This window comes from Pelobates fuscus, chromosome 8 (genome assembly GCF_036172605.1).
Source record: "Pelobates fuscus isolate aPelFus1 chromosome 8, aPelFus1.pri, whole genome shotgun sequence".
Lineage (NCBI taxonomy): Eukaryota > Metazoa > Chordata > Amphibia > Anura > Pelobatidae > Pelobates > Pelobates fuscus.
The window spans coordinates 19251441-19277437 of NC_086324.1; the positions used below are offsets into that span (position 1 = coordinate 19251441).

General features: G+C 40.8%; 1 protein-coding gene across 3 annotated transcripts in view; it reads left to right on the forward strand.

Annotated features, from left to right (window-relative positions):
* RAB3GAP1 (RAB3 GTPase activating protein catalytic subunit 1) overlaps positions 1-25997 on the forward strand; it is a 79686-nt gene that overhangs the window by 19770 nt on the left and 33919 nt on the right. For all 3 annotated transcript variants that reach the window (XR_010085194.1, XM_063429354.1, XM_063429355.1), the window contains exons 7-9: positions 12885-13050; positions 15904-16003; positions 23196-23277. Coding sequence is in view for 2 of the 3 variants with exons in the window: in XM_063429354.1 (XP_063285424.1) it covers positions 12885-13050; positions 15904-16003; positions 23196-23277 (348 nt within the window). In the remaining variant the exon portion in view is untranslated. The remainder of the gene's footprint in view (positions 1-12884; positions 13051-15903; positions 16004-23195; positions 23278-25997) is intronic.

A 25997-nucleotide genomic window follows, 5' to 3' on the forward strand; every position in this document is an offset into this window, starting at 1 on the left:
TCCTATATAGGGCCCCATACTTCCTTAATGTTATAGTCTCCTATATAGGGTTCCTTACTTCCTTAATGTTTTAGTCTCCTATATAGGGCCCCTTACTACCTTAATGTTATAGTCTCCTATATAGGGCCCCTTACTACCTTAATGTTATAGTCTCCTATATAGGGCCCCTTACTTCCTTAATGTTATAGTCTCCTATATAGGGCTCCTTACTTCCTTAATGTTTTAGTCTCCTATATAGGGCCCCTTACTACCTTAATGTTATAGTCTCCTATATAGGGCCCCTTACTACCTTAATGTTATAGTCTCCTATATAGGGCCCCTTACTACCTTAATGTTATAGTCACCTATATAGGGCCCCTTACTTCCTTAATGTTATAGTCTCCTATATAGGGCTCATTACTACCTTAATGTTATAGTCTCCTATATAGGGCCCCTTACTTCCTTAATGTTATAGTCTCCTATATAGGGCCCCTTACTTCCTTAATGTTATAGTCTCCTATATAGGACCCCTTACTTCCTTAATGTTATAGTCTCCTATATAGGGCTCCTTACTTCCTTAATGTTATAGTCTCCCATGTAGGGCCCCTTACTTCCTTAATGTTATAGTCTCCTATATAGGGCCCCTTACTTCCTTAATGTTATAGTCTCCTATATAGGGCCCCTTACTTCCTTAATGTTATAGTCTCCTATATAGGGCTCCTTACTTCCTTAATGTTATAGTCTCCTATATAGGGCCCTTACTTCCTTAATGTTATAGTCTCCTATATAGGGCCCCTTACTTCCTTAATGTTATAGTCTCCTATATAGGGCTCCTTACTACCTTAATGTTATAGTCTCCTATATAGGGCCCCTTACTACCTTAATGTTATAGTCTCCTATATAGGGCCCCTTACTTCCCTAATGTTATAGTCTCCTATATAGGGCTCCTTACTTCCTTAATGTTTTAGTCTCCTATATAGGGCCCCTTACTACCTTAATGTTATAGTCTCCTATATAGGGCCCCTTACTACCTTAATGTTATAGTCTCCTATATAGGGCCCCTTACTACCTTAATGTTATAGTCACCTATATAGGGCCCCTTACTTCCTTAATGTTATAGTCTCCTATATAGGGCTCATTACTACCTTAATGTTATAGTCTCCTATATAGGGCCCCTTACTTCCTTAATGTTATAGTCTCCTATATAGGGCCCCTTACTTCCTTAATGTTATAGTCTCCTATATAGGGCCCCTTACTTCCTTAATGTTATAGTCTCCTATATAGGGCTCCTTACTACCTTAATGTTATAGTCTCCTATATAGGGCCCCTTACTTCCTTAATGTTATAGTCTCCTATATAGGGCCCATTACTTCCTTAATGTTATAGTCTCCTATATAGGGCCCCTTACTTCCTTAATGTTATAGTCTCCTATATAGGGCTCCTTACTTCCTTAATGTTATAGTCCCCTATATAGGGCTCCTTACTTCCTTAATGTTATAGTCTCCTATATAGGGCTCCTTACTACCTTAATGTTATAGTCTCCTATATAGGGCCCCTTACTTCCTTAATGTTATAGTCTCCTATATAGGGCTCCTTACTTCCTTAGTTATAGTCTCCTATATAGGGCCCCTTACTTCCTTAATGTTATAGTCCCCTATATAGGGCTCCTTACTTCCTTAATGTTATAGTCTCCTATATAGGGCTCCTTACTACCTTAATGGTATAGTCTCCTATATAGGGCTCCTTACTACCTTAATGTTATAGTCTCCTATATAGGGCCCCTTACTTCCTTAATGTTATAGTCTCCTATATAGGGCTCCTTACTTCCTTAATGTTATAGTCTCCTATATAGGGCCCCTTACTTCCTTAATGTTATAGTCTCCTATATAGGGCTCCTTACTACCTTAATGTTATAGTCTCCTATATAGGGCCCCTTACTTCCTTAATGTTATAGTCTCCTATATAGGCTCCTTACTTCCTTAATGTTATAGTCTCCTATATAGGGCCCCTTACTACCTTAATGTTATTGTCTCCTATATAGGGCTCCTTATTTCTTTAATGTTATAGTCTCCTATATAGGGCTCCTTACTTCCTTAATGTTATAGTCTCCTATATAGGGCTCCTTACTTCCTTAATGTTATAGTCTCCTATATAGGGCCCCTTACTTCCTTAATGTTATAGTCTCCTATATAGGGCTCCTTACTACCTTAATGTTATAGTCTCCTATATAGGGCCCCTTACTTCCTTAATGTTATAGTCTCCTATATAGGCTCCTTACTTCCTTAATGTTATAGTCTCCTATATAGGGCCCTTACTTCCTTAATGTTATAGTCTCCTATATAGGGCCCTTACTTCGTTAATGTTATAGTCTCCTATATAGGGCTCCTTACTTCCTTAATGTTATAGTCTCCTATATAGGGCTCCTTACTACCTTAATGTTATAGTCTCCTATATAGAGCCCTTTATTTCCTTAATGTTATAGTCTCCTATATAGGGCCCCTTATTTCCTTAATATTATAGTCTCCTAAATAGGGCCCATTACTTCCTTAATGTTATAGTCTCCTATATAGGGCCCTTACTTCGTTAATGTTATAGTCTCCTATATAGGGCTTCTTACTTCCTTAATGTTATAGTCTCCTATATAGGGCTCCTTACTACCTTAATGTTATAGTCTCTATATAGGGCCCCTTACTACCTTAATGTTATAGTCTCCTATATAGTGCTCCTTACTACCTTAATGTTATAGTCTCCTATATAGGGCTCCTTATTTCTTTAATGTTATAGTCTCCTATATAGGGCTCCTTACTTCCTTAATGTTATAGTCTCTTATATAGGGCCCCTTACTACCTTAATGTTATAGTCTCCTATATAGGGCTCCTTACTACCTTAATGTTATAGTCTCCTATATAGTGCTCCTTACTACCTTAATGTTATAGTCTCCTATATAGGGCTCCTTATTTCTTTAATGTTATAGTCTCCTATATAGGGCTCCTTACTTCCTTAATGTTATAGTCTCCTATATAGGGCTCCTTACTTCCTTAATGTTATAGTCTCTTATATAGGGCCCCTTACTACCTTAATGTTATAGTCTCCTATATAGGGCTCCTTATTTCCTTAATGTTATAGTCTCCTATATAGGGCCCTTATTTCCTTAATGTTATAGTCTCCTATATAGGGCTCCTTACTACCTTAATGTTATAGTCTCTATATAGGGCCCCTTACTACCTTAATGTTATAGTCTCCTATATAGGGCTCCTTACTACCTTAATGTTATAGTCTCCTATATAGGGCTCCTTACTACCTTAATGTTATAGTCTCCTATATAGGGCTCCTTATTTCTTTAATGTTATAGTCTCCTATATAGGGCTCCTTACTTCCTTAATGTTATAGTCTCCTATATAGGGCCCCTTACTACCTTAATGTTATAGTCTCCTATATAGGGCTCCTTATTTCTTTAATGTTATAGTCTCCTATATAGGGCTCCTTACTTCCTTAATGTTATAGTCTCCTATATAGGGCCCCTTACTACCTTAATGTTATAGTCTCCTATATAGGGCTCCTTACTACCTTAATGTAATAGTCTCCTATATAGGGCTCCTTATTTCTTTAATGTTATAGTCTCCTATATAGGGCCCTTATTTCCTTAATGTTATAGTCTCCTATATAGGGCTCCTTATTTCCTTAATGTTACAGTCTCCTATATAGGGCTCCTTAATACCTTAATGTTATAGTCTCCTATATAGGGCTCCTTACTTCCTTAATGTTATTGTCTCCTATATAGGGCTCCTTACTTCCTTAATGTTATAGTCTCCTATATTGGGCTCCTTACTACCTTAATGTTATAGTCTCCTATATAGGGCTCCTTACTACCTTAATGTTATAGTCTCCTATATAGGGCTCCTTACTTCCTTAATGTTATAGTCTCTTATATAGGGCTCCTTACTACCTTAATGTTATAGTCTCCTATATAGGGCCCCTTACTTCCTTAATGTTATAGTCTCCTATATAGGCTCCTTACTTCCTTAATGTTATAGTCTCCTATATAGGGCCCTTACTTCCTTAATGTTATAGTCTCCTATATAGGGCCCTTACTTCGTTAATGTTATAGTCTCCTATATAGGGCTCCTTACTTCCTTAATGTTATAGTCTCCTATATAGGGCTCCTTACTACCTTAATGTTATAGTCTCCTATATAGAGCCCTTTATTTCCTTAATGTTATAGTCTCCTATATAGGGCCCCTTATTTCCTTAATGTTATAGTCTCCTAAATAGGGCCCATTACTTCCTTAATGTTATAGTCTCCTATATAGGGCCCTTACTTCGTTAATGTTATAGTCTCCTATATAGGGCTTCTTACTTCCTTAATGTTATAGTCTCCTATATAGGGCTCCTTACTACCTTAATGTTATAGTCTCTATATAGGGCCCCTTACTACCTTAATGTTATATACTCCTATATAGGGCTCCTTACTACCTTAATGTTATAGTCTCCTATGTAGGGCTCCTTACTACCTTAATGTTATAGTCTCCTATATAGGGCTCCTTATTTCTTTAATGTTATAGTCTCCTATATAGGGCTCCTTACTTCCTTAATGTTATAGTCTCCTATATAGGGCCCCTTACTACCTTAATGCTATAGTCTCCTATATAGTGCTCCTTACTACCTTAATGTTATAGTCTCCTATATAGGGCTCCTTATTTCTTTAATGTTATAGTCTCCTATATAGGGCTCCTTACTTCCTTAATGTTATAGTCTCCTATATAGGGCCCCTTACTACCTTAATGTTATAGTCTCCTATATAGGGCTCCTTACTACCTTAATGTTATAGTCTCCTATATAGGGCTCCTTATTTCCTTAATGTTATAGTCTCCTATATAGGGCCCTTATTTCCTTAATGTTATAGTCTCCTATATAGGGCTCCTTACTACCTTAATGTTATAGTCTCTATATAGGGCCCCTTACTACCTTAATGTTATAGTCTCCTATATAGGGCTCCTTACTACCTTAATGTTATAGTCTCCTATATAGGGCTCCTTACTACCTTAATGTTATAGTCTCCTATATAGGGCTCCTTATTTCTTTAATGTTATAGTCTCCTATATAGGGCTCCTTACTTCCTTAATGTTATAGTCTCTTATATAGGGCCCCTTACTACCTTAATGTTATAGTCTCCTATATAGGGCTCCTTATTTCTTTAATGTTATAGTCTCCTATATAGGGCTCCTTACTTCCTTAATGTTATAGTCTCCTATATAGGGCCCCTTACTATCTTAATGTTATAGTCTCCTATATAGGGCTCCTTACTTCCTTAATGTTATAGTCTCCTATATAGGGCCCCTTACTACCTTAATGTTATAGTCTCCTATATAGGGCTTCTTACTTCCTTAATGTTATAGTCTCCTATATAGGGCTCCTTACTACCTTAATGTTATATACTCCTATATAGGGCTCCTTACTACCTTAATGTTATAGTCTCCTATGTAGGGCTCCTTACTACCTTAATGTTATAGTCTCCTATATAGGGCTCCTTATTTCTTTAATGTTATAGTCTCCTATATAGGGCTCCTTACTTCCTTAATGTTATAGTCTCCTATATAGGGCCCCTTACTACCTTAATGCTATAGTCTCCTATATAGTGCTCCTTACTACCTTAATGTTATAGTCTCCTATATAGGGCTCCTTATTTCTTTAATGTTATAGTCTCCTATATAGGGCTCCTTACTTCCTTAATGTTATAGTCTCCTATATAGGGCCCCTTACTACCTTAATGTTATAGTCTCCTATATAGGGCCCCTTACTTCCTTAATGTTATAGTCTCCTATATAGGGCTCCTTACTACCTTAATGTTATAGTCTCCTATATAGGGCCCCTTACTTCCTTAATGTTATAGTCTCCTATATAGGCTCCTTACTTCCTTAATGTTATAGTCTCCTATATAGGGCCCTTACTTCCTTAATGTTATAGTCTCCTATATAGGGCCCTTACTTCGTTAATGTTATAGTCTCCTATATAGGGCTCCTTACTTCCTTAATGTTATAGTCTCCTATATAGGGCTCCTTACTACCTTAATGTTATAGTCTCCTATATAGAGCCCTTTATTTCCTTAATGTTATAGTCTCCTATATAGGGCCCCTTATTTCCTTAATATTATAGTCTCCTAAATAGGGCCCATTACTTCCTTAATGTTATAGTCTCCTATATAGGGCCCTTACTTCGTTAATGTTATAGTCTCCTATATAGGGCTTCTTACTTCCTTAATGTTATAGTCTCCTATATAGGGCTCCTTACTACCTTAATGTTATAGTCTCTATATAGGGCCCCTTACTACCTTAATGTTATAGTCTCCTATATAGTGCTCCTTACTACCTTAATGTTATAGTCTCCTATATAGGGCTCCTTATTTCTTTAATGTTATAGTCTCCTATATAGGGCTCCTTACTTCCTTAATGTTATAGTCTCTTATATAGGGCCCCTTACTACCTTAATGTTATAGTCTCCTATATAGGGCTCCTTACTACCTTAATGTTATAGTCTCCTATATAGTGCTCCTTACTACCTTAATGTTATAGTCTCCTATATAGGGCTCCTTATTTCTTTAATGTTATAGTCTCCTATATAGGGCTCCTTACTTCCTTAATGTTATAGTCTCCTATATAGGGCTCCTTACTTCCTTAATGTTATAGTCTCTTATATAGGGCCCCTTACTACCTTAATGTTATAGTCTCCTATATAGGGCTCCTTATTTCCTTAATGTTATAGTCTCCTATATAGGGCCCTTATTTCCTTAATGTTATAGTCTCCTATATAGGGCTCCTTACTACCTTAATGTTATAGTCTCTATATAGGGCCCCTTACTACCTTAATGTTATAGTCTCCTATATAGGGCTCCTTACTACCTTAATGTTATAGTCTCCTATATAGGGCTCCTTACTACCTTAATGTTATAGTCTCCTATATAGGGCTCCTTATTTCTTTAATGTTATAGTCTCCTATATAGGGCTCCTTACTTCCTTAATGTTATAGTCTCCTATATAGGGCCCCTTACTACCTTAATGTTATAGTCTCCTATATAGGGCTCCTTATTTCTTTAATGTTATAGTCTCCTATATAGGGCTCCTTACTTCCTTAATGTTATAGTCTCCTATATAGGGCCCCTTACTACCTTAATGTTATAGTCTCCTATATAGGGCTCCTTACTACCTTAATGTAATAGTCTCCTATATAGGGCTCCTTATTTCTTTAATGTTATAGTCTCCTATATAGGGCCCTTATTTCCTTAATGTTATAGTCTCCTATATAGGGCTCCTTATTTCCTTAATGTTACAGTCTCCTATATAGGGCTCCTTAATACCTTAATGTTATAGTCTCCTATATAGGGCTCCTTACTTCCTTAATGTTATTGTCTCCTATATAGGGCTCCTTACTTCCTTAATGTTATAGTCTCCTATATTGGGCTCCTTACTACCTTAATGTTATAGTCTCCTATATAGGGCTCCTTACTACCTTAATGTTATAGTCTCCTATATAGGGCTCCTTACTTCCTTAATGTTATAGTCTCTTATATAGGGCTCCTTACTACCTTAATGTTATAGTCTCCTATATAGGGCCCCTTACTTCCTTAATGTTATAGTCTCCTATATAGGCTCCTTACTTCCTTAATGTTATAGTCTCCTATATAGGGCCCTTACTTCCTTAATGTTATAGTCTCCTATATAGGGCCCTTACTTCGTTAATGTTATAGTCTCCTATATAGGGCTCCTTACTTCCTTAATGTTATAGTCTCCTATATAGGGCTCCTTACTACCTTAATGTTATAGTCTCCTATATAGAGCCCTTTATTTCCTTAATGTTATAGTCTCCTATATAGGGCCCCTTATTTCCTTAATGTTATAGTCTCCTAAATAGGGCCCATTACTTCCTTAATGTTATAGTCTCCTATATAGGGCCCTTACTTCGTTAATGTTATAGTCTCCTATATAGGGCTTCTTACTTCCTTAATGTTATAGTCTCCTATATAGGGCTCCTTACTACCTTAATGTTATAGTCTCTATATAGGGCCCCTTACTACCTTAATGTTATATACTCCTATATAGGGCTCCTTACTACCTTAATGTTATAGTCTCCTATGTAGGGCTCCTTACTACCTTAATGTTATAGTCTCCTATATAGGGCTCCTTATTTCTTTAATGTTATAGTCTCCTATATAGGGCTCCTTACTTCCTTAATGTTATAGTCTCCTATATAGGGCCCCTTACTACCTTAATGCTATAGTCTCCTATATAGTGCTCCTTACTACCTTAATGTTATAGTCTCCTATATAGGGCTCCTTATTTCTTTAATGTTATAGTCTCCTATATAGGGCTCCTTACTTCCTTAATGTTATAGTCTCCTATATAGGGCCCCTTACTACCTTAATGTTATAGTCTCCTATATAGGGCTCCTTACTACCTTAATGTTATAGTCTCCTATATAGGGCTCCTTATTTCCTTAATGTTATAGTCTCCTATATAGGGCCCTTATTTCCTTAATGTTATAGTCTCCTATATAGGGCTCCTTACTACCTTAATGTTATAGTCTCTATATAGGGCCCCTTACTACCTTAATGTTATAGTCTCCTATATAGGGCTCCTTACTACCTTAATGTTATAGTCTCCTATATAGGGCTCCTTACTACCTTAATGTTATAGTCTCCTATATAGGGCTCCTTATTTCTTTAATGTTATAGTCTCCTATATAGGGCTCCTTACTTCCTTAATGTTATAGTCTCTTATATAGGGCCCCTTACTACCTTAATGTTATAGTCTCCTATATAGGGCTCCTTATTTCTTTAATGTTATAGTCTCCTATATAGGGCTCCTTACTTCCTTAATGTTATAGTCTCCTATATAGGGCCCCTTACTACCTTAATGTTATAGTCTCCTATATAGGGCTCCTTACTTCCTTAATGTTATAGTCTCCTATATAGGGCCCCTTACTACCTTAATGTTATAGTCTCCTATATAGGGCTTCTTACTTCCTTAATGTTATAGTCTCCTATATAGGGCTCCTTACTACCTTAATGTTATATACTCCTATATAGGGCTCCTTACTACCTTAATGTTATAGTCTCCTATGTAGGGCTCCTTACTACCTTAATGTTATAGTCTCCTATATAGGGCTCCTTATTTCTTTAATGTTATAGTCTCCTATATAGGGCTCCTTACTTCCTTAATGTTATAGTCTCCTATATAGGGCCCCTTACTACCTTAATGCTATAGTCTCCTATATAGTGCTCCTTACTACCTTAATGTTATAGTCTCCTATATAGGGCTCCTTATTTCTTTAATGTTATAGTCTCCTATATAGGGCTCCTTACTTCCTTAATGTTATAGTCTCCTATATAGGGCCCCTTACTACCTTAATGTTATAGTCTCCTATATAGGGCTCCTTACTACCTTAATGTTATAGTCTCCTATATAGGGCTCCTTATTTCCTTAATGTTATAGTCTCCTATATAGGGCCCTTATTTCCTTAATGTTATAGTCTCCTATATAGGGCTCCTTACTACCTTAATGTTATAGTCTCTATATAGGGCCCCTTACTACCTTAATGTTATAGTCTCCTATATAGGGCTCCTTACTACCTTAATGTTATAGTCTCCTATATAGGGCTCCTTACTACCTTAATGTTATAGTCTCCTATATAGGGCTCCTTATTTCTTTAATGTTATAGTCTCCTATATAGGGCTCCTTACTTCCTTAATGTTATAGTCTCTTATATAGGGCCCCTTACTACCTTAATGTTATAGTCTCCTATATAGGGCTCCTTATTTCTTTAATGTTATAGTCTCCTATATAGGGCTCCTTACTTCCTTAATGTTATAGTCTCCTATATAGGGCCCCTTACTACCTTAATGTTATAGTCTCCTATATAGGGCTCCTTACTTCCTTAATGTTATAGTCTCCTATATAGGGCCCCTTACTACCTTAATGTTATAGTCTCCTATATAGGGCTCCTTACTACCTTAATGTTATAGTCTCCTATATAGGGCTCCTTATTTCCTTAATGTTATAGTCTCCTATATAGGGCCCTTATTGCCTTAATGTTATAGTCTCCTATATAGGGCTCCTTATTTCCTTAATGTTACAGTCTCCTATATAGGGCTCCTTAATACCTTAATGTTATAGTCTCCTATATAGGGCTCCTTACTTCCTTAATGTTATTGTCTCCTATATAGGGCTCCTTACTTCCTTAATGTTATAGTCTCCTATATAGGGCTCCTTACTACCTTAATGTTATAGTCTCCTATATAGGGCTCCTTACTACCTTAATGTTATAGTCTCCTATATAGGGCTCCTTACTTCCTTAATGTTATAGTCTCTTATATAGGGCCCCTTACTACCTTAATGTTATAGTCTCCTATATAGGGCTCCTTATTTCTTTAATGTTATAGTCTCCTATATAGGGCTCCTTACTTCCTTAATGTTATAGTCTCCTATATAGGGCCCCTTACTACCTTAATGTTATAGTCTCCTATATAGGGCTCCTTACTTCCTTAATGTTATAGTCTCCTATATAGGGCCCCTTACTACCTTAATGTTATAGTCTCCTATATAGGGCTCCTTACTACCTTAATGTTATAGTCTCCTATATAGGGCTCCTTATTTCCTTAATGTTATAGTCTCCTATATAGGGCCCTTATTGCCTTAATGTTATAGTCTCCTATATAGGGCTCCTTATTTCCTTAATGTTACAGTCTCCTATATAGGGCTCCTTAATACCTTAATGTTATAGTCTCCTATATAGGGCTCCTTACTTCCTTAATGTTATTGTCTCCTATATAGGGCTCCTTACTTCCTTAATGTTATAGTCTCCTATATAGGGCTCCTTACTACCTTAATGTTATAGTCTCCTATATAGGGCTCCTTACTACCTTAATGTTATAGTCTCCTATATAGGGCTCCTTACTTCCTTAATGTTATAGTCTCTTATATAGGGCTCCTTACTTCCTTAATGTTATAGTCTCCTATATAGGGCTCCTTATTTCCTTAATGTTACAGTCTCCTATATAGGGCTCCTTAATACCTTAATGTTATAGTCTCCTATATAGGGCTCCTTACTTCCTTAATGTTATTGTCTCCTATATAGGGCTCCTTACTTCCTTAATGTTATAGTCTCCTATATAGGGCTCCTTACTACCTTAATGTTATAGTCTCCTATATAGGGCTCCTTACTACCTTAATGTTATAGTCTCCTATATAGGGCTCCTTACTTCCTTAATGTTATAGTCTCTTATATAGGGCTCCTTACTTCCTTAATGTTATAGTCTCCTATATAGGGCTCCTTACTTCCTTAATGTTATAGTCTCCTATATAGGGCTCCTTACTACCTTAATGTTATAGTCCCCTATATAGGGCTCCTTACTACCTTAATGTTATAGTCTCCTATTTAGGGCTCCTTACTACCTTAATGTTATAGTCTCCTATATAGGGCTCCTTACTACCTTAATGTTATAGTCTCCTATATAGGGCTCCTTACTACCTTAATGTTATAGTCTCCTATTTAGGGCTCCTTACTACCGTAATGTTATAGTCTCCTATATAGGGCTCCTTACTACCTTAATGTTATAGTCTCCTATATAGGCTCCTTACTTCCTTAATGTTATAGTCTCCTTTATAGGCTCCTTACTTCCGTAATGTTATAGTCTCCTATATAGGGCCCTTCCTTAATGTTATAGGCTCCTTACTTCCTTAATGTTATAGTCTCAATTATAGGGCTCCTTACTTTCTTAAAGGGACACTATAGTCACCAAAACAACTTTAGCTTAATTAAGCAGTTTTGGAGTATAGATCATGTCCCTGCAGTCTCACTGCTCAATTCTCTGCCATTTAGGAGTTAAATCACTTTGTTTATGGACCCTAGTCACTCCTTCCTGTAAGTGACTTGCACAGCCTTCCTCAACACTTCCTGTAAAGAGTCCTCTAAAGTTTATCATTCCTTTATTGCAAGTTCTGTTTAATTTAGATTTTATTATCCCGCTATGTTAATAGCTTGCTAGACCCTGCAAGAGTCTCCTGGATGTGATTAAAGTTTAATTTACAGAGAAAGCGATACAATTGTTTAAGGTAAATTACATCTGATTGAAAGTAAAACCAGATTATTTTATTTTTAATGCAGGCTCTGTCAATCATAGCCAGGGGAGGTGTGGCTAGGGCTGCATAAACAAAAACAAAGTGATTTAACTCCTAAGTGACAATGAATTAAGCAGTAAAACCTGAGAGGAATGATCTATACACTAAAACTGCTTCATTAAGATAAAGTTGTTTAGGTGACTATAGTGTCCCTTTAATGTTATAGTCTCCTGTATCGGCCCCCTTCCTTCCTTAAAATTCTCCCATATAGGCCCCCTTACTGCATTAATAGGATATTGTCTCCTATAGACCTGTTTATCTCTTTAATATAATAAAGCCCCATTTGGCGTTTTTTTTTACTTCATTAATATTATATTACATATATTATATTGCCTTTAAAAAAAGAAAAAAGAAAAAAAAAAAAAGGTTTTTGCAGGTTCTGTTACCCTAAACAGTAATCTTTATTATTGAAAACTGAGCTAATGCATATTCATGCACCATCACTACTTCATAACATAAGATTTGCTTGCCATGGTAGTTTGCTGTCCCCTTAAGCACCATTTCTTTGTTCCAACAAATAAAACTAGTTTGAAAATCCCACAGGAGTAAGAAAAGCCTAATTGGCTGTAATTTTTTATTGGCTTGACATTTAAATGCCTAGGGGGTGCTTCATTACCTCGGGGATGGTAAGGGTTGATATAGAGTAGCTGCTAAAAATATCATTATTTCTTTGCTTATCCAAGGCTGTTAAATCACTGTGCGATTCTGTATGCAAAATTGATGGATTATTTGCAGCCAGGTTCCTGTCTTCGTGCAAATTCATCAGAAATGGAGGAAACTCTATGTGGGCGAGTGCCAAGGACCTGGAGTGAGAACAGATTTCGAGATGGTTCATCTGCGAAAAGTCCCGAATCAGTACACACATTTATCAGGACTCCTCGACATCTTCAAATCTAAAATTGTATGTACACCCGCAGAGTTTGTCTTGTCCCATTGCCATACTGCTGAGAATGTGTATAGAGAATACCTTGAGAAGATACAGTGGTAAATCAGGATTCTTGTTATAGTGGGATCTGGTCACAGTCAAACCAAAGCAAAATGCAGCTTCCTGCTGATTTCTCTGTATTGCATTATAGTTATGTTATTATTGTTAAATTGCACTCTGTGGAGGATGGCATGGGACATCCTAATGTTAAAGGGACACTCCAGGCACCCAGACCACTTCTGCCCATTGGAGTGGTCTGGTGCCAACTCACACTACCTTTAACCCTGCAACTGTAATTATTGCAGTTTTTATAAATTGCAATATTTACCTTGCAGGGTTAAGTCCTCCACTAGTGGCTGTCTACCAGACAGCCACTAGAGGACAATTCCGTGTTCATAGAACACGAAAAGTGTGTTATACGACGCTGGACGTCCTCACGCTAAGTGAGGACCTCCAGCGTGGCCGAAATCCCCATAGGAAAGCATTGAAAGCATTATTCAATGCTTTCCTATGGGGAGCTCTAATGCGCGTGCGCGGCATTGCCACGCATGCACATTAGGTCGTCCCCCCGCCGGCTGATGTTTGGCGGGGGAGGAGCGTAGGCACAGCCTGACCCAGTGCCGAGGGACATCGGCGCTGGATACAGGAAAGTCACTGAAGGGGTTTTAACCTCTTCAGCAACTTGGGATGGGAGGTGGGAGGGAGAGGGTACCTGCAGTGCCAGGAAAACGGTTTGTTTTCCTGGCACTGGAGAGTCCCTTTAAGTGCCTCCTCATATCAGGGAGACATAGTTATTATTCGATACCTGGGGCTCCCCTATGTCAGCTGGGACATACTTAGTTCCGCCAGACTTACAGATGAGCGTCATGCAGCTCTTAAAGTGATCAGTGCATATAACCATTTAAATCTATTTAAATCTACGTGGCTAAGCGGGAATGGGGTTTCCCTGCATACCCACTGTTGTGGGTGCTGGGTTTTACCAGCTGTCCACCACCGAACCCTGTATGATCGTCAAGTTTAACTATTCAAACAGCTTGACCCAGAAGTGGAGGGTAGCACCTGCAGCCAACTAGCACCATAACCACTACATCATGTGGTGGTTAAGGTGATTAGATTGTCCCTTTAAAATTTAATCTATGCTTTTTGTTCAAGGCCAGATCCTATCAAATATGCGTGTACCTCTATGTGTTCTGTGTAAAAATTAAAATGTATGCAGTCAGTGAGATTCATGCTCATCTCATGATCAGGCATATTCGCTAAACTCGAATTATTGGAAATTCACCAGGAAAGATTGAAAAGGCTGATATAGAACTGTGAAAGTCATCAATCCTTCTGTGTCTCCAGGATCGTTTTTGCTATAAATTTGCTGTTTCTAGGTGAATTCAAGATAGTTCACAGTTTAATGAATAATGCGACATATTTGTGTTTTAGTTTCATAATGCTGATGCACTTATTTGTTTTTATTTAATTTAGTTATTACATTTGCTGTAGCGATTGCTACCTTGATGTTTTGATTGAACGTTAATACTTATCTCATGTTGACTTTGTCCTGCATACATTGATGGATGACCAGTCCACGGTTAGACTTTTAAAAGTGGTTGGTAGTAGCTTGACACCAATTAAATTAAAGTTGCTTTTGGCCCAGCTAGAGGCATCTTCCAAGTCTTGTAATGACTACGCCGTCTCACACTTCGCGTCTACCATGTAGTCCGTTCTCTTCTTTAAGCCCTCTAAGAACTTGGCGAAGGACGGATGATGTAATATTAATCATTACCCAGAAGGCGAAAGTGTAGTCATTAAGAAGGACCTGTCACTTAATACAAGCTTTTTTCCCATAACTCGGTTATTACACTGTCTGTTATCTTATTGCGTTAGAGCCAGGGTGTCTAACATTGGCCCTGATGATCTACATTTCCCCAAATCCTCGGTTTTCTTTTGCCAACAGCTGGAGGGCTGTCTCTGGAAACATGTGACCTCCTTATCCTGTCATTTAAAAAAAAAATATATATATATATTTTTCCTTTATATTTCTTTCCAAACACCGGCAGTAATTATTGAGGACGATTTCGATTTTTTTTAATGTAATGTTTCATACAGAATTCTATAAAACTACCTGACTCTTTAGTTTAATATTAGTTCTCCAGCTGCTAGCTGAGCTGTTTTAGTAAGAGCTAACACAATATATGGAAGCCTATTCACTAAACCAAAAGTTGTTATCCATTTTGGTTTTTTTATAGTCCTTAAAATAACAATTGCTACTAGTTTTTGGGACTGTAGGGTCTCTTCTGTCCACCCCCCTTTGTCCACTCCTCTTTGCTAAAAAAAAACAAAAAACGCTATATTAAAAAATACTTACCTCCTATCCAGCGCAGAGGCTCCTCCGCTGCAGCCACCAACTTCGCTTTTGAAAATGTTAGCATGGATTGGAGATATGCATGCGCAGAAAAATGCTTCCCTCCAATCAAAATGCTGCTTTCACTCGAAGTAGGAAACACATCCAGTGGCTGTCAGTAAGATAGCCCATAGAGGTGTACCCTGCAATGTAAAGTTTCTACAAAACTACATGTTTTACATTGCAGGGTTAAAAAGGCTGGACCATTGCAACCAGACTTCACTGAGATGAAGTGGTCTGTGTGACTTTAGTGTTCCGTTTTAAGATGAATTTGGTAATTTATGTCCTTAAATGCTCCACATTTGGTCATTATCAGTGTGATTACTTCCTTCCTAACATTCCCAGCTGAACCTAACTTCATAGTGGCTTCTTTGATGTCAGAGTGCTTAGAATTTCATATTACTCTTGCCCAGCTGACTTGTTTATTCAATCTGCAGGGATGCCCTCTGACGTCGCTGCCACCTGTTAATATAGCTATCCGATTCACATACATCTTGCAAGACTGGCAACAATACTTTTGGCCTCAGCAGCCTCCAGGTGAAACATACAGGTTTTTTGTTTCTTTATTAACTTGGAAATTATATATGGATTGTTTGCAAATACAGCAGTATCCTACTTCCATAGTTGTTTGCTTGGGGGTGGGGGTTATGTCTGGGAGCGCTCTAAAAAGCCATCTTTGTTCTGTGGGTGGTGTTCCCAAACCATTACTTGAAGACCACTTCCCATTCAGGTTTTGTCAATTTCCCGTTTAGTACGGAATTGGGTTTTCCATCAACCATGGCTGTTATTGGTTCTGTAGGTAGTGCAATGAAGGGCGTTTTATGGAATTATAGGTAGTGCAAGGAAGCATGAGATGTTCTTTATGGATTCTTTATGGACTGAATGTTCTCTATAAGTTATTGGGTTTTGTCAGTAAGGCTGACATATTCTTTGTAGGTTAAAGGGTTCTGTAAGGAATGCAGATATGTTTTCTGTTGGTTCTATAGTGAAAGTAGAGAGGATCTGTACAGATTAGAAGGTTCTATAAATGAGGATGAGATCATCTTTATGGAATAATAGTTCATTAAAGGTGGCTAAGAATATCTGTATAAATTAGTAGAGTATGTATAGGAGACAGACAATCAGTCTTGGTTAGTATGTTCTCTAAAGGAGGCTGGGATTTTTTATAAGTACATTCTGTAATGGAGAAACCATGTATAAGTTAGTAGGTTCTTTAAAGGAAACTGAAAGGACCTGCATGGATTAGTAAATATTGTAAGGGAGGAAGAGATAATCCATATGGGTTCTTCTGATATATATATATATATATATATATATATATATATATGGGTTAATAACTTGTGTAAGGGAGATGTTTAATACAGTTTTATAGGTAGTGCAAGGAAGAGTGAGATGTTCTTTATGGATCCATAGGTAGTGCAACGAAGGGTGAGATGTTCTTTATAAATTCATAGGTAGTGCAAGGAAGGGTAAGATGTTCTTTATGGATTCATAGGTAGTGCAATGAAGGGTGAGATGTTTTTTATGGATTCCTAGGTAGTGCAAGAAAGCGTGAGATGTTCTGTATGGATTCATAGGTAGTGCAAAGAAGGGTAAGATGTTCTTTGGATTCATAGGTAGTGCAACAAAGGTGTAGCGGTACTTACCCTCTCCAGGGGCCGGCCGGGGTCCTCTGTTCTCGCCGTGCGCGGTCCTGCTTTTGCACGAGCCGCGCGTGGCTCATCCGACGGCGATACCAGAAAGGCGGGCAGTGACCGCGAGAAGCGGTCACGTGTCCCGCCTGACTCTAAGAGCGCACCGCGTGTCTCGGGCGCGCTCTTAAAGGGACAGTGGGAAACGAAATATGAAACTGTCTCCCATTGGCCCCTGTCGTGCCACATTCCCCATACACTCACACTTTGGGGGCGTGGATATGACAATCAAATTGATTACTAGGGTATTTATACCCACCTTTTCCCTTAGTACCTTGCCCTATCGTGGTTTCTGTTCAGTACCCTTTAGTGCTTGTATCGTTCAGTTGTGTGTTTTTGGTGCTAGACCTTGGCTTTGTTCCTGACTCCATTTTCTCTTTATCCTTGCTTGTCGTGTTCGCCGGTTTGCTCTCCTGTGTACCAGTCCTTGGCTTGTTCTAGTTTACGCTGTCTCTCTGTCCCTTTGACCTCGTCTCGTTCTGGACTCTGTCTTTTCTTGTCCTTCTCTAGTCCGGCCATTCTAAGGTCCGGTAAGACGTATCTTGTTTTCTTGCCTCTAGACTATCTGGACTATTCTTGCGTGTTGGGGTATATTACCATGACATTATGTTAGGGCCATGGACCCCGCAGGTTTAGGACAACAGATGGCTACTCATGAGGCTAGATTTGCAGAACAGGATCACCGTATGGATCAGGTGGCTCAAGCCATCCAGACACTTTTATCCAGAACAGCTCCGGTACCTGTACCAGCGCCTCCTGTAACCCCTGTACCAGACACAGCTAATATGCCTAATGCTTCAGCACATCTAACCCCTCCACCTAGGTATGGAGGGGATGCTAAGACATGCAGGGGATTCCTTAATCAAGTGGAATTCCACTTTGAGATGTATCTACGTTCATTTCTCACTGATAGATCTAAGGTAGGTTTTCTTATGCACCAGCTTACTAATAAAGCACTTGAGGGGGCAAATCCTATTTGGGAGGCTAATGGACCTATGGTACATGATTTCAATAGCTTCCTCACGGCTTTTCGTAGAACATTTGACACAACTAAAAGGTCAAAGAATGCCGCCAGGGCGTTAATGAGAATTAAGCAAGGATCTAAGTCTGTAGCTGATTATGCTATTCAGTTCCATACCCTTGCTTCACAGGTAGATCGGACTAACAATGGGCTTACTACTGCATTCATGGAAGGCCTATCTGAAACCATATTGGATGAGGTAGCAGCTAAGGATCTTCTTGTACCCTTAGAGGACCTTATCGACTATTTCATCGATATAGATAACAGGATTCGTGACAGGCTAAATACCAAGTCTAGAAATAGACGCTTTGTTTCCTTTAATACACCTAGAGCTGAAACTCCTGAGGGATCTAAAGGATCAGAGGAAAAACCCATGCAGTTAGGGGTTGCTAAACTGACTGATGCTGAAAAACTATATAGGAGAAAGGAGGGACTTTGCCTTTATTGTGGTAGGAAGGGCCATATGAGACAAGAATGTCCCGTGCGTCCGGAAAACTATCGCACCTAAGACCGTATAGGGGACAGGCCTTGGGTTTGACATCAGAGTCCTCACATTTGCCTCTTAATAAATTGCTTCTCCCTGTTTCCCTGCACCTTGAAAAAAACTGCATAGCAGGGAATATACTAGCCCTGGTTGATTCCGGTGCGGCCGAAAACTTTATAGATTCCGGCTTTGTTAGGGAAAAAAACATACCCACTAGAGAGAGGAAGACACCCTTGGCCGTTGAGGCCATAGATGGTAGACCATTATGCTCCCCAGTTATCACACATGAAACTGAACCATTGCATATGTCTACAGGGGTGTTACACTCAGAAACCATTCAGTTTCAGATCATTACTTCTCCTTCCTCTCACCTCGTGTTAGGGTATCCTTGGTTGCGTTCTCAGAATCCCACTATTGACTGGGAGTCAGGACAAATAGTATCTTGGAGTGAGTCTTGTATTGTTAAAATCACCCCTTTGAATTCTACTAATATTCATTCCTCCTGTGTCTACTGTTGTACCTCCTCAGTACATGTCTCTTAAGTCTGTTTTCGATAAAAAGTTGCCACCTCACAGACCATACGACTGTGCTATTAATCTGCTACCTGGTGCTATACCTCCCAAAGGGAGAGTGTATCCTTTGTCTCCTCAAGAAAATCTTGTTATGGAGGAATATATTAAAGAATAGTTACAAAAGGGATTTATAAGAAGATCCTCTTCCCCGGCAGGGGCTGGTTTCTTCTTTGTATCCAAGAAAGATGGCGATTTAAGACCTTGTATCGACTATAGGGGCCTTAATAAAATCACCGTCAAAAATGCGTACCCTATACCCTTAATCACGGAATTATTTGACAGGCTTAAACATGCCACTGTGTTTACTAAACTGGACCTTAGGGGTGCTTACAATCTCATACGTATCAAAAAGGATCATGAATGGAAGACCGCATTCAATACCAGGAGTGGTCATTACGAATATACTGTGATGCCCTTTGGTCTTTGTAACGCCCCAGCAGTTTTTCAAGAATTTATTAATGATGTCCTACGTGAATACATACACACATTCGTAATCGTGTACTTGGACAACATATTAATATATTCACCTGATTTACATGCTCATCACATGCATGTTAAATTAGTTTTGAGGACTCTTCTTGTTAACGGTCTATATTGTAAACTCGAAAAATGTTCATTTGATCAATCAGTAGTCCAATTCTTGGGTTATATAATCTCTGCTAAGGGTTTTCATATGGATCCCAAGAAACTTTCTGCTATCATGGAATGGCCTCTAACTCAGGGTTTGAAAGCCATTCAGCGTTTTCTTGGTTTTTCAAATTATTATAGGCGCTTTATTAAAGGGTTTTCTGCCATTGTAGCACCTATAACCTGAATGACTAAAAAGGATTGTAATACTCATGTCTGGACACCGGAAGCGCTTGAGGCCTTTGAATTCCTTAAAGCTTCATTCGCTTCTGCCCCTGTTTTACAGCATCCTGTCCCTTCTTTGCCTTTTATTCTTGAAGTTGATGCTTCTGATATAGGGGTAGGTGCTGTCTTGTCTCAAAGAGAATCACCTGAAAAGCCATTGCATCCTTGTGGCTTCTTTTCCAGACAGATGTCCAAAGCAGAAAAGAATTATGATGTAGGCAATCGCGAACTCCTTGCTATTATTTTAGCACTCAAGGAATGGAGACATCTACTAGAAGGAACTAAGGATCCCATCCTCATATTTACGGATCACAAGAACCTTTCCTACCTTAGTGAAGCAAAAAGATTGTCTTCTAGGCAGGCCAGGTGGTCACTGTTTTTATCTCATTTCAATTATATCATCACCTACAGACCAGGTGATTGTAACACTAAAGCAGACGCTCTGTCCAGACAATTCGAAACTGCTGACAAACAAGAAATTGATGTTACCCCTGTCATTCCCCCGGACAGAATAATAGCTACTACTGTTCTATCTATTACTTCTTCCCTCTTGCAAGCTATACAGGCTAAACAAAACATGGCACCTAGAGAGAGACCTGCTGATTAACTGTTCGTTGATGTTCCCGAGAGACGGGACATTATGTCATTGTATCATGACACAAAAACTGCTGGACACCCTGGTATTTCTAAAACATTATCAGCAGTTTCTAGATATTTCTGGTGGGCTTCCTTACACAAGGACGTCACCGATTACGTACATGCTTGTACTACTTGTGCCAGTATGAAGTCCTCCCACAGAGTTCCTTGTGGGTTGTTGCATCCGTTGCCCATGCCCGAGAGGCCTTGGTCCAATCTATCCATGGATTTTATTGTTGAATTGCCCCCTTCGAATGGTAAAACAGTCATCCTGATGATAGTGGATCGTTTTTCTAAGATGGCTCATTTTGTGTCTCTTGTCAAGTTGCCCTCATCCAAGGAACTTGCCTCTATCTTCGCCAGGGAGGTGTTTCGGTTGCATGGTATTCCCATATCGATTGTGTCCGATAGGGGTAGTCAGTTTATTTCCAGATTCTGGAAAGCCTTTTGTTCAGAGATGGGTATTTCTCTCTTGTTTTCTTCCGCTTACCACCCCCAGTCTAATGGAGCTGCTGAACGTGCCAACCAATCACTAGAGCAGTATCTTCGTTGTTTCGAGTCCCACCATCAGAACAATTGGGCTGACCTTCTTCCTTGGTCTGAGTTTGCTCGTAATAACGCTGCTCATGAATCTTCCTTGTTTATGGCCGGCATCCCGTTGTTCTTCTGGCTGCATTCTCCTTAGAGGGCATGCCAGTTCTGGATGAACATTTGGCTGGTTTACGTACTACTTGGGAGCAGGTTCAGCGTTCTTTGGTGGATTCCGCTGCTCGCCAGAAAGTTCAGGCTGACAAGCATCGCAGGGCGGCTCCATCCTATGTCGTTGGGGACAGGGTTTGGCTTTCCACTCGCAATATCCGCCTTCGTGTGCCTTCTATGAAGTTGGCTCCTTGTTTTATTGGTCCTTTTCGTATCTTACATAAGGTTAATCCTGTTTCGTATGCATTGGATCTTCCTAGGAACCTACGTATTCCTAACGTCTTTCACACCTCCTTTTGAAACCCCTCCTGTGCAACAGTTATACCCGGCATGTTCCTCCTCCCCCTCCAGTTTCTGTGGAGGGTCATGAGGAATTTGAAGTGGCTCCTATACTCGACTCTCGTTTTCTTAGGGGTCGCCTCCAGTATCTGGTACATTGGAATGGCTATGGGCCTGAAAAACGCAGTTGGATTTCCGCTGACGCTGTTCACGCTCCTCGCCTTGTGCGTTCTTTCCATTCTCGTTTTCCTGCCAGGCCTGGTCCTCCCCGCCCGGTGGGCGTGTCTTCGGGGGAGGGGGGGTACTGTAGCAGTACTTACCCTTTACAGGGGCCGGACGGGGTCCTCTGTTCTCGCCGCGCACGGTCCTGCTTTTGCACAAGCCGCGCGACGGCGATACCAGAAAGGCGGGCAGTGACCGCGAGAAGCGGTCACGTGTCCCGCCTGACTGTAAGAGCGCGCCGCGTGTCTCGGGCCAGTGGGAGCCGAAATATGAAACGGTCTCCCATTGGCCCCTGTCGTGCCACATTCCCCATACACTCATGTTTTGGGGGCGTGGATGTGACAGGGGCCAATCAAATTGATTACTAGGGTATTTATACTCACCTTTTTCCTTAGTACCTTGCCCTATCGTGGTTTCTGTTCAGTTCCCTTTAGTGCTTGTATCGTTCAGTTGTGTGTTTTTGGTGCTAGACCTTGGCTTTGTTCCTGACTCCGTTTTCTCTTTATCCTTCCTTGTCGTGTTCGCCGGTTTACTCTCCTGTGTACCAGTCCTTGGCTTGTTCTAGTTTACGCTGTCTCTCTGTCCCCTTGACCTCGGCTCGTTCTGGACTCTGTCTTTTCTTCTCCTCGTCTAGTCCGGCCATTCTAAGGTCCGGTAAGACGTATCTTGTTTTCTTGCGTGTTGGGGTATATTACCGTGACAGAAGGATGAGATGTTTTCTATGGATTCATAGGTAGTGCAAGGAAGCGTAAGATGGTCTTTATGAATTCATAGGTAGTGCAAGGAAGGGTAAGATGTTCTTTGGATTCATAGGTTGTGCAACAAAGGATGACATGTTCTTTATGGATTCTTGGGTAGTGCAATGAAGGGTGAAATGTTCTTTATGGATTCATAGCTAGTGCAACGAAGGGTGAGATGTTCTTTATGGATTCATAGCTAGTGCAACAAAGGGTGAGATGTTCTTTATGGATTCATAGCTAGTGCAACGAAGGGTGAGATGTTCTTTATGAATTCATAGCTAGTGCAACGAAGGGTGAGATGTTCTTTGGAGATTTGTAGAATCTACCATAGAGGCGGAGCTTTTATATACTCTTTACAGGACTCCAACTTTCAAGTCCTATGATAATAGCCGGGCCTAAAGGTTTCTTCTTCCCAGGGGTGTATTGTCACCTGTCAGTGGCTAGTAGAAATGCTGAGCCATGCTCTAAATTATGTGTTCTATAAGACATCTTGTATTTTGTTAATTGGAATGTTTATATTTCTTTCTCTTTAGACATTGATGCACTTGTTGGGGGAGAGGTTGGTGGATTGGAATTTGGAAAGCTTCCTTTTGGTGCCTGTGAAGACCCTATAAGGTTAGGAAGAGAAATAATTTCATGGTATATTAGAAGAGAAACATTTTGACATAGCTTTGTGCTTAGTGTAGGAAATGCAACTATAATGAATCTGTTACATTTTCAAGCGTGTTTTATTTTTATCTTGTGTAACGGATCACCTGGCACCCCGACTTGGTACCTCCGTTAATGGATGCTCCTAGTGCTTCCTGAGGACTCCAAGCACTCTGGCAGACACCACAATCACCGAATCCGAGAAACCTTTTAAATTCTCCCAAGCATATGAATGCTGTAGACCATTGAATAGGAACCATACGAATAGGCTTGTACTCCTAGCAGTCAACTGGAACAGCATGCAATAAATCCTTCCCCCCAATAATGAGACGACACATCACTTTGAGGGTAAAACAGGAACTCTGGACTGGCTCATCCAGCCCGGCTTTTATTACAATAATACACATACAGTCCACACCCAGGGGGAGGCATAAAATATCCAATCACATACATGGTTCAGCCCACACATCCCCTCCCCTCAGATAACATTAAACCCAATTATCCGGTACACCTTTTCAGCCAAGTTCTGGATGTACCCCAAAACCCGGGGGTACACCTTTAAATCCAGCATCGCTGGATAGCCCTTATTCAGGGGGACAACATATCCAAAATTCAAGTAATTCGGATGAATGGTTCGTGAGATATGGGGTTCCAAAGATTTGACCGACCGCATGGGTAAAGTATCCGAAAACAGTTCCATGCATTTTGGCCCTGCGGTCGGTCACAAACAAGGGAATGAAAACAGGCGAATTGCCTGTGTTATAGAGCCTGGAGAGGGTTTGAATGAATTCCCTTGTTTATGGGGCTCTTTCTACCGAACGGCGGGTCATTCGGTAGTTTCCATACGAATTTCTGGAAGTATGGAGGTCTCAGCGGTGTTTGCCTAGTCAAGTGTCCGATTTTAGTTCCAGACACTCGACGGCAAAACACCGCTGTTCGGTAGTTTAAGATGGCCGCCGCCACGTGTTTGTTTCCCGAATGGCGGCCACCCAGAGGACAAAGACCACACTGCACTGATTGCCAATTACCCGTTTGCAACATTGTTGCAAACTGTAATTGGAGGCACACTTATTCCTGGGTGGTCTGGTTGTTCGGTAGTTTCACTCAATATACTGAATGGAGTGATTCTACCGAACAATCAGATGAATGTTGCATACAAATCACCCAGGATACACTTAACACATCTATAAATACATATATAATATTACAGGCAGTACACTCGAATATGCTTCACAGTCTTAAAGGGACAGTAGTCCCAAAAGTCCCAATATGTCCATAGATGCTGTTAAAAGGGCCAGTAGCAGCAATATACAGTACAATATGCCCCAAATAACCCAGGGGCCATAGTCAGTAGGTAGGAGGCTAGCAAACAGGCTTCTCCAGGGCCCAGTGGCGAGGTTGGTTTCGCCACATTTCTCCCCTTTTCCAAACAGACTAACAGGGTACCTGACCTCTTGCCGGTCAGTGCCCTTGTTAGTCCAGCAGCCCACCCACAAAACAGAAACAGCAGTACAGCCCACCCACAATAAATGGTTACTACACCTGAGTAATGGAAAAACTTGTCCAGGTCCAGGTGCCTCACCCCGGCTGTGTGGGGGACTGGTAGGCTGTTTTGGTGGGTTGCTGAGTGGGCAGAGACCAGCGGTACTCTGCCCTGGTGCCAGCACTACTACAGGAGTAGTCTGGTTGGAGCCTGGTTGCTGGAGACCGACTGTCTCCCCTTTAGCTGCGCAGCTCTGCTGCTGGAGACCGACTGTCTCCCCTTTAGTTACACAGCTCTGCTGCTGGAGACAGACTGCCTCCCCTTTGGCTAAACAGCCCTGTTGTGGGGGGGCAGGACCGACCGTCCCTACCCCCTGTGCTGGAAGTGCAGAGACCACGGTCCCATCTGCACAGGTGTGGGGCTTACAGTCTCCCCCTGGTACATTAAGCCGCCGCTGGGGAGAGGTGGTAACCAGCTCCTCTCCCATTAGAACACTCTGCCCATTGATGATCCGCCGCTGGGGAGAGGTGGTAACAATCTCCTCTCCCATGCCTACTTTCAGTCTTTGTGGAGGGAGACCGACTGTCTCTCCTCCCAATTCAGTGTCCTGCTGCTGGGGAATAGAGACTGGGCTCTCTATTCCCAAAAAATCACGCTGCTGCTGGGGGGTAGGACCAACTACCTCTGCCCCCTGTAACTCAGCCTTCCGCTGGGGAGGGAGGACGCTGCTCTCCTCTCCCTGCACTTCACACTGCATTCCCGGCATATCACTCTGCTGCTGGGGGATAGGACCAACTACCTCTGCCCCCTGTAACTCAGCCTGCCGCTGGGGAATGGAGACTGGGCTCCCAATTCCCTGCAATTCACACTGCCGCTGGGGAATGGAGACTGGGCTCCCAATTCCCAACAAATCACACTGCCGCTGGGGAGGGAGGACGGCCCCTTCAGCTCCCTGTAACTTGGGCGCAGAGACCACGGTCCCATCTGCGCTGGTGTGGGGCTTACGGTCTCCCGTTGGTGGGTTAGGCTGCCGCTGGAGAGAGGGTGTAACAAGCTCCTCTCTCTGAACTGTAACCTGCCGCTGGGGAGCAAGGATGGCCCCTTCAGCTCCCTGTAACTTGGGCACAGAGACCACGGTCCCATCTGCGCTGGTGAGGGGTTTACTGTCTCCCCTTGGTGGGTTAGGTTGTCGGTGGGGAGAGGG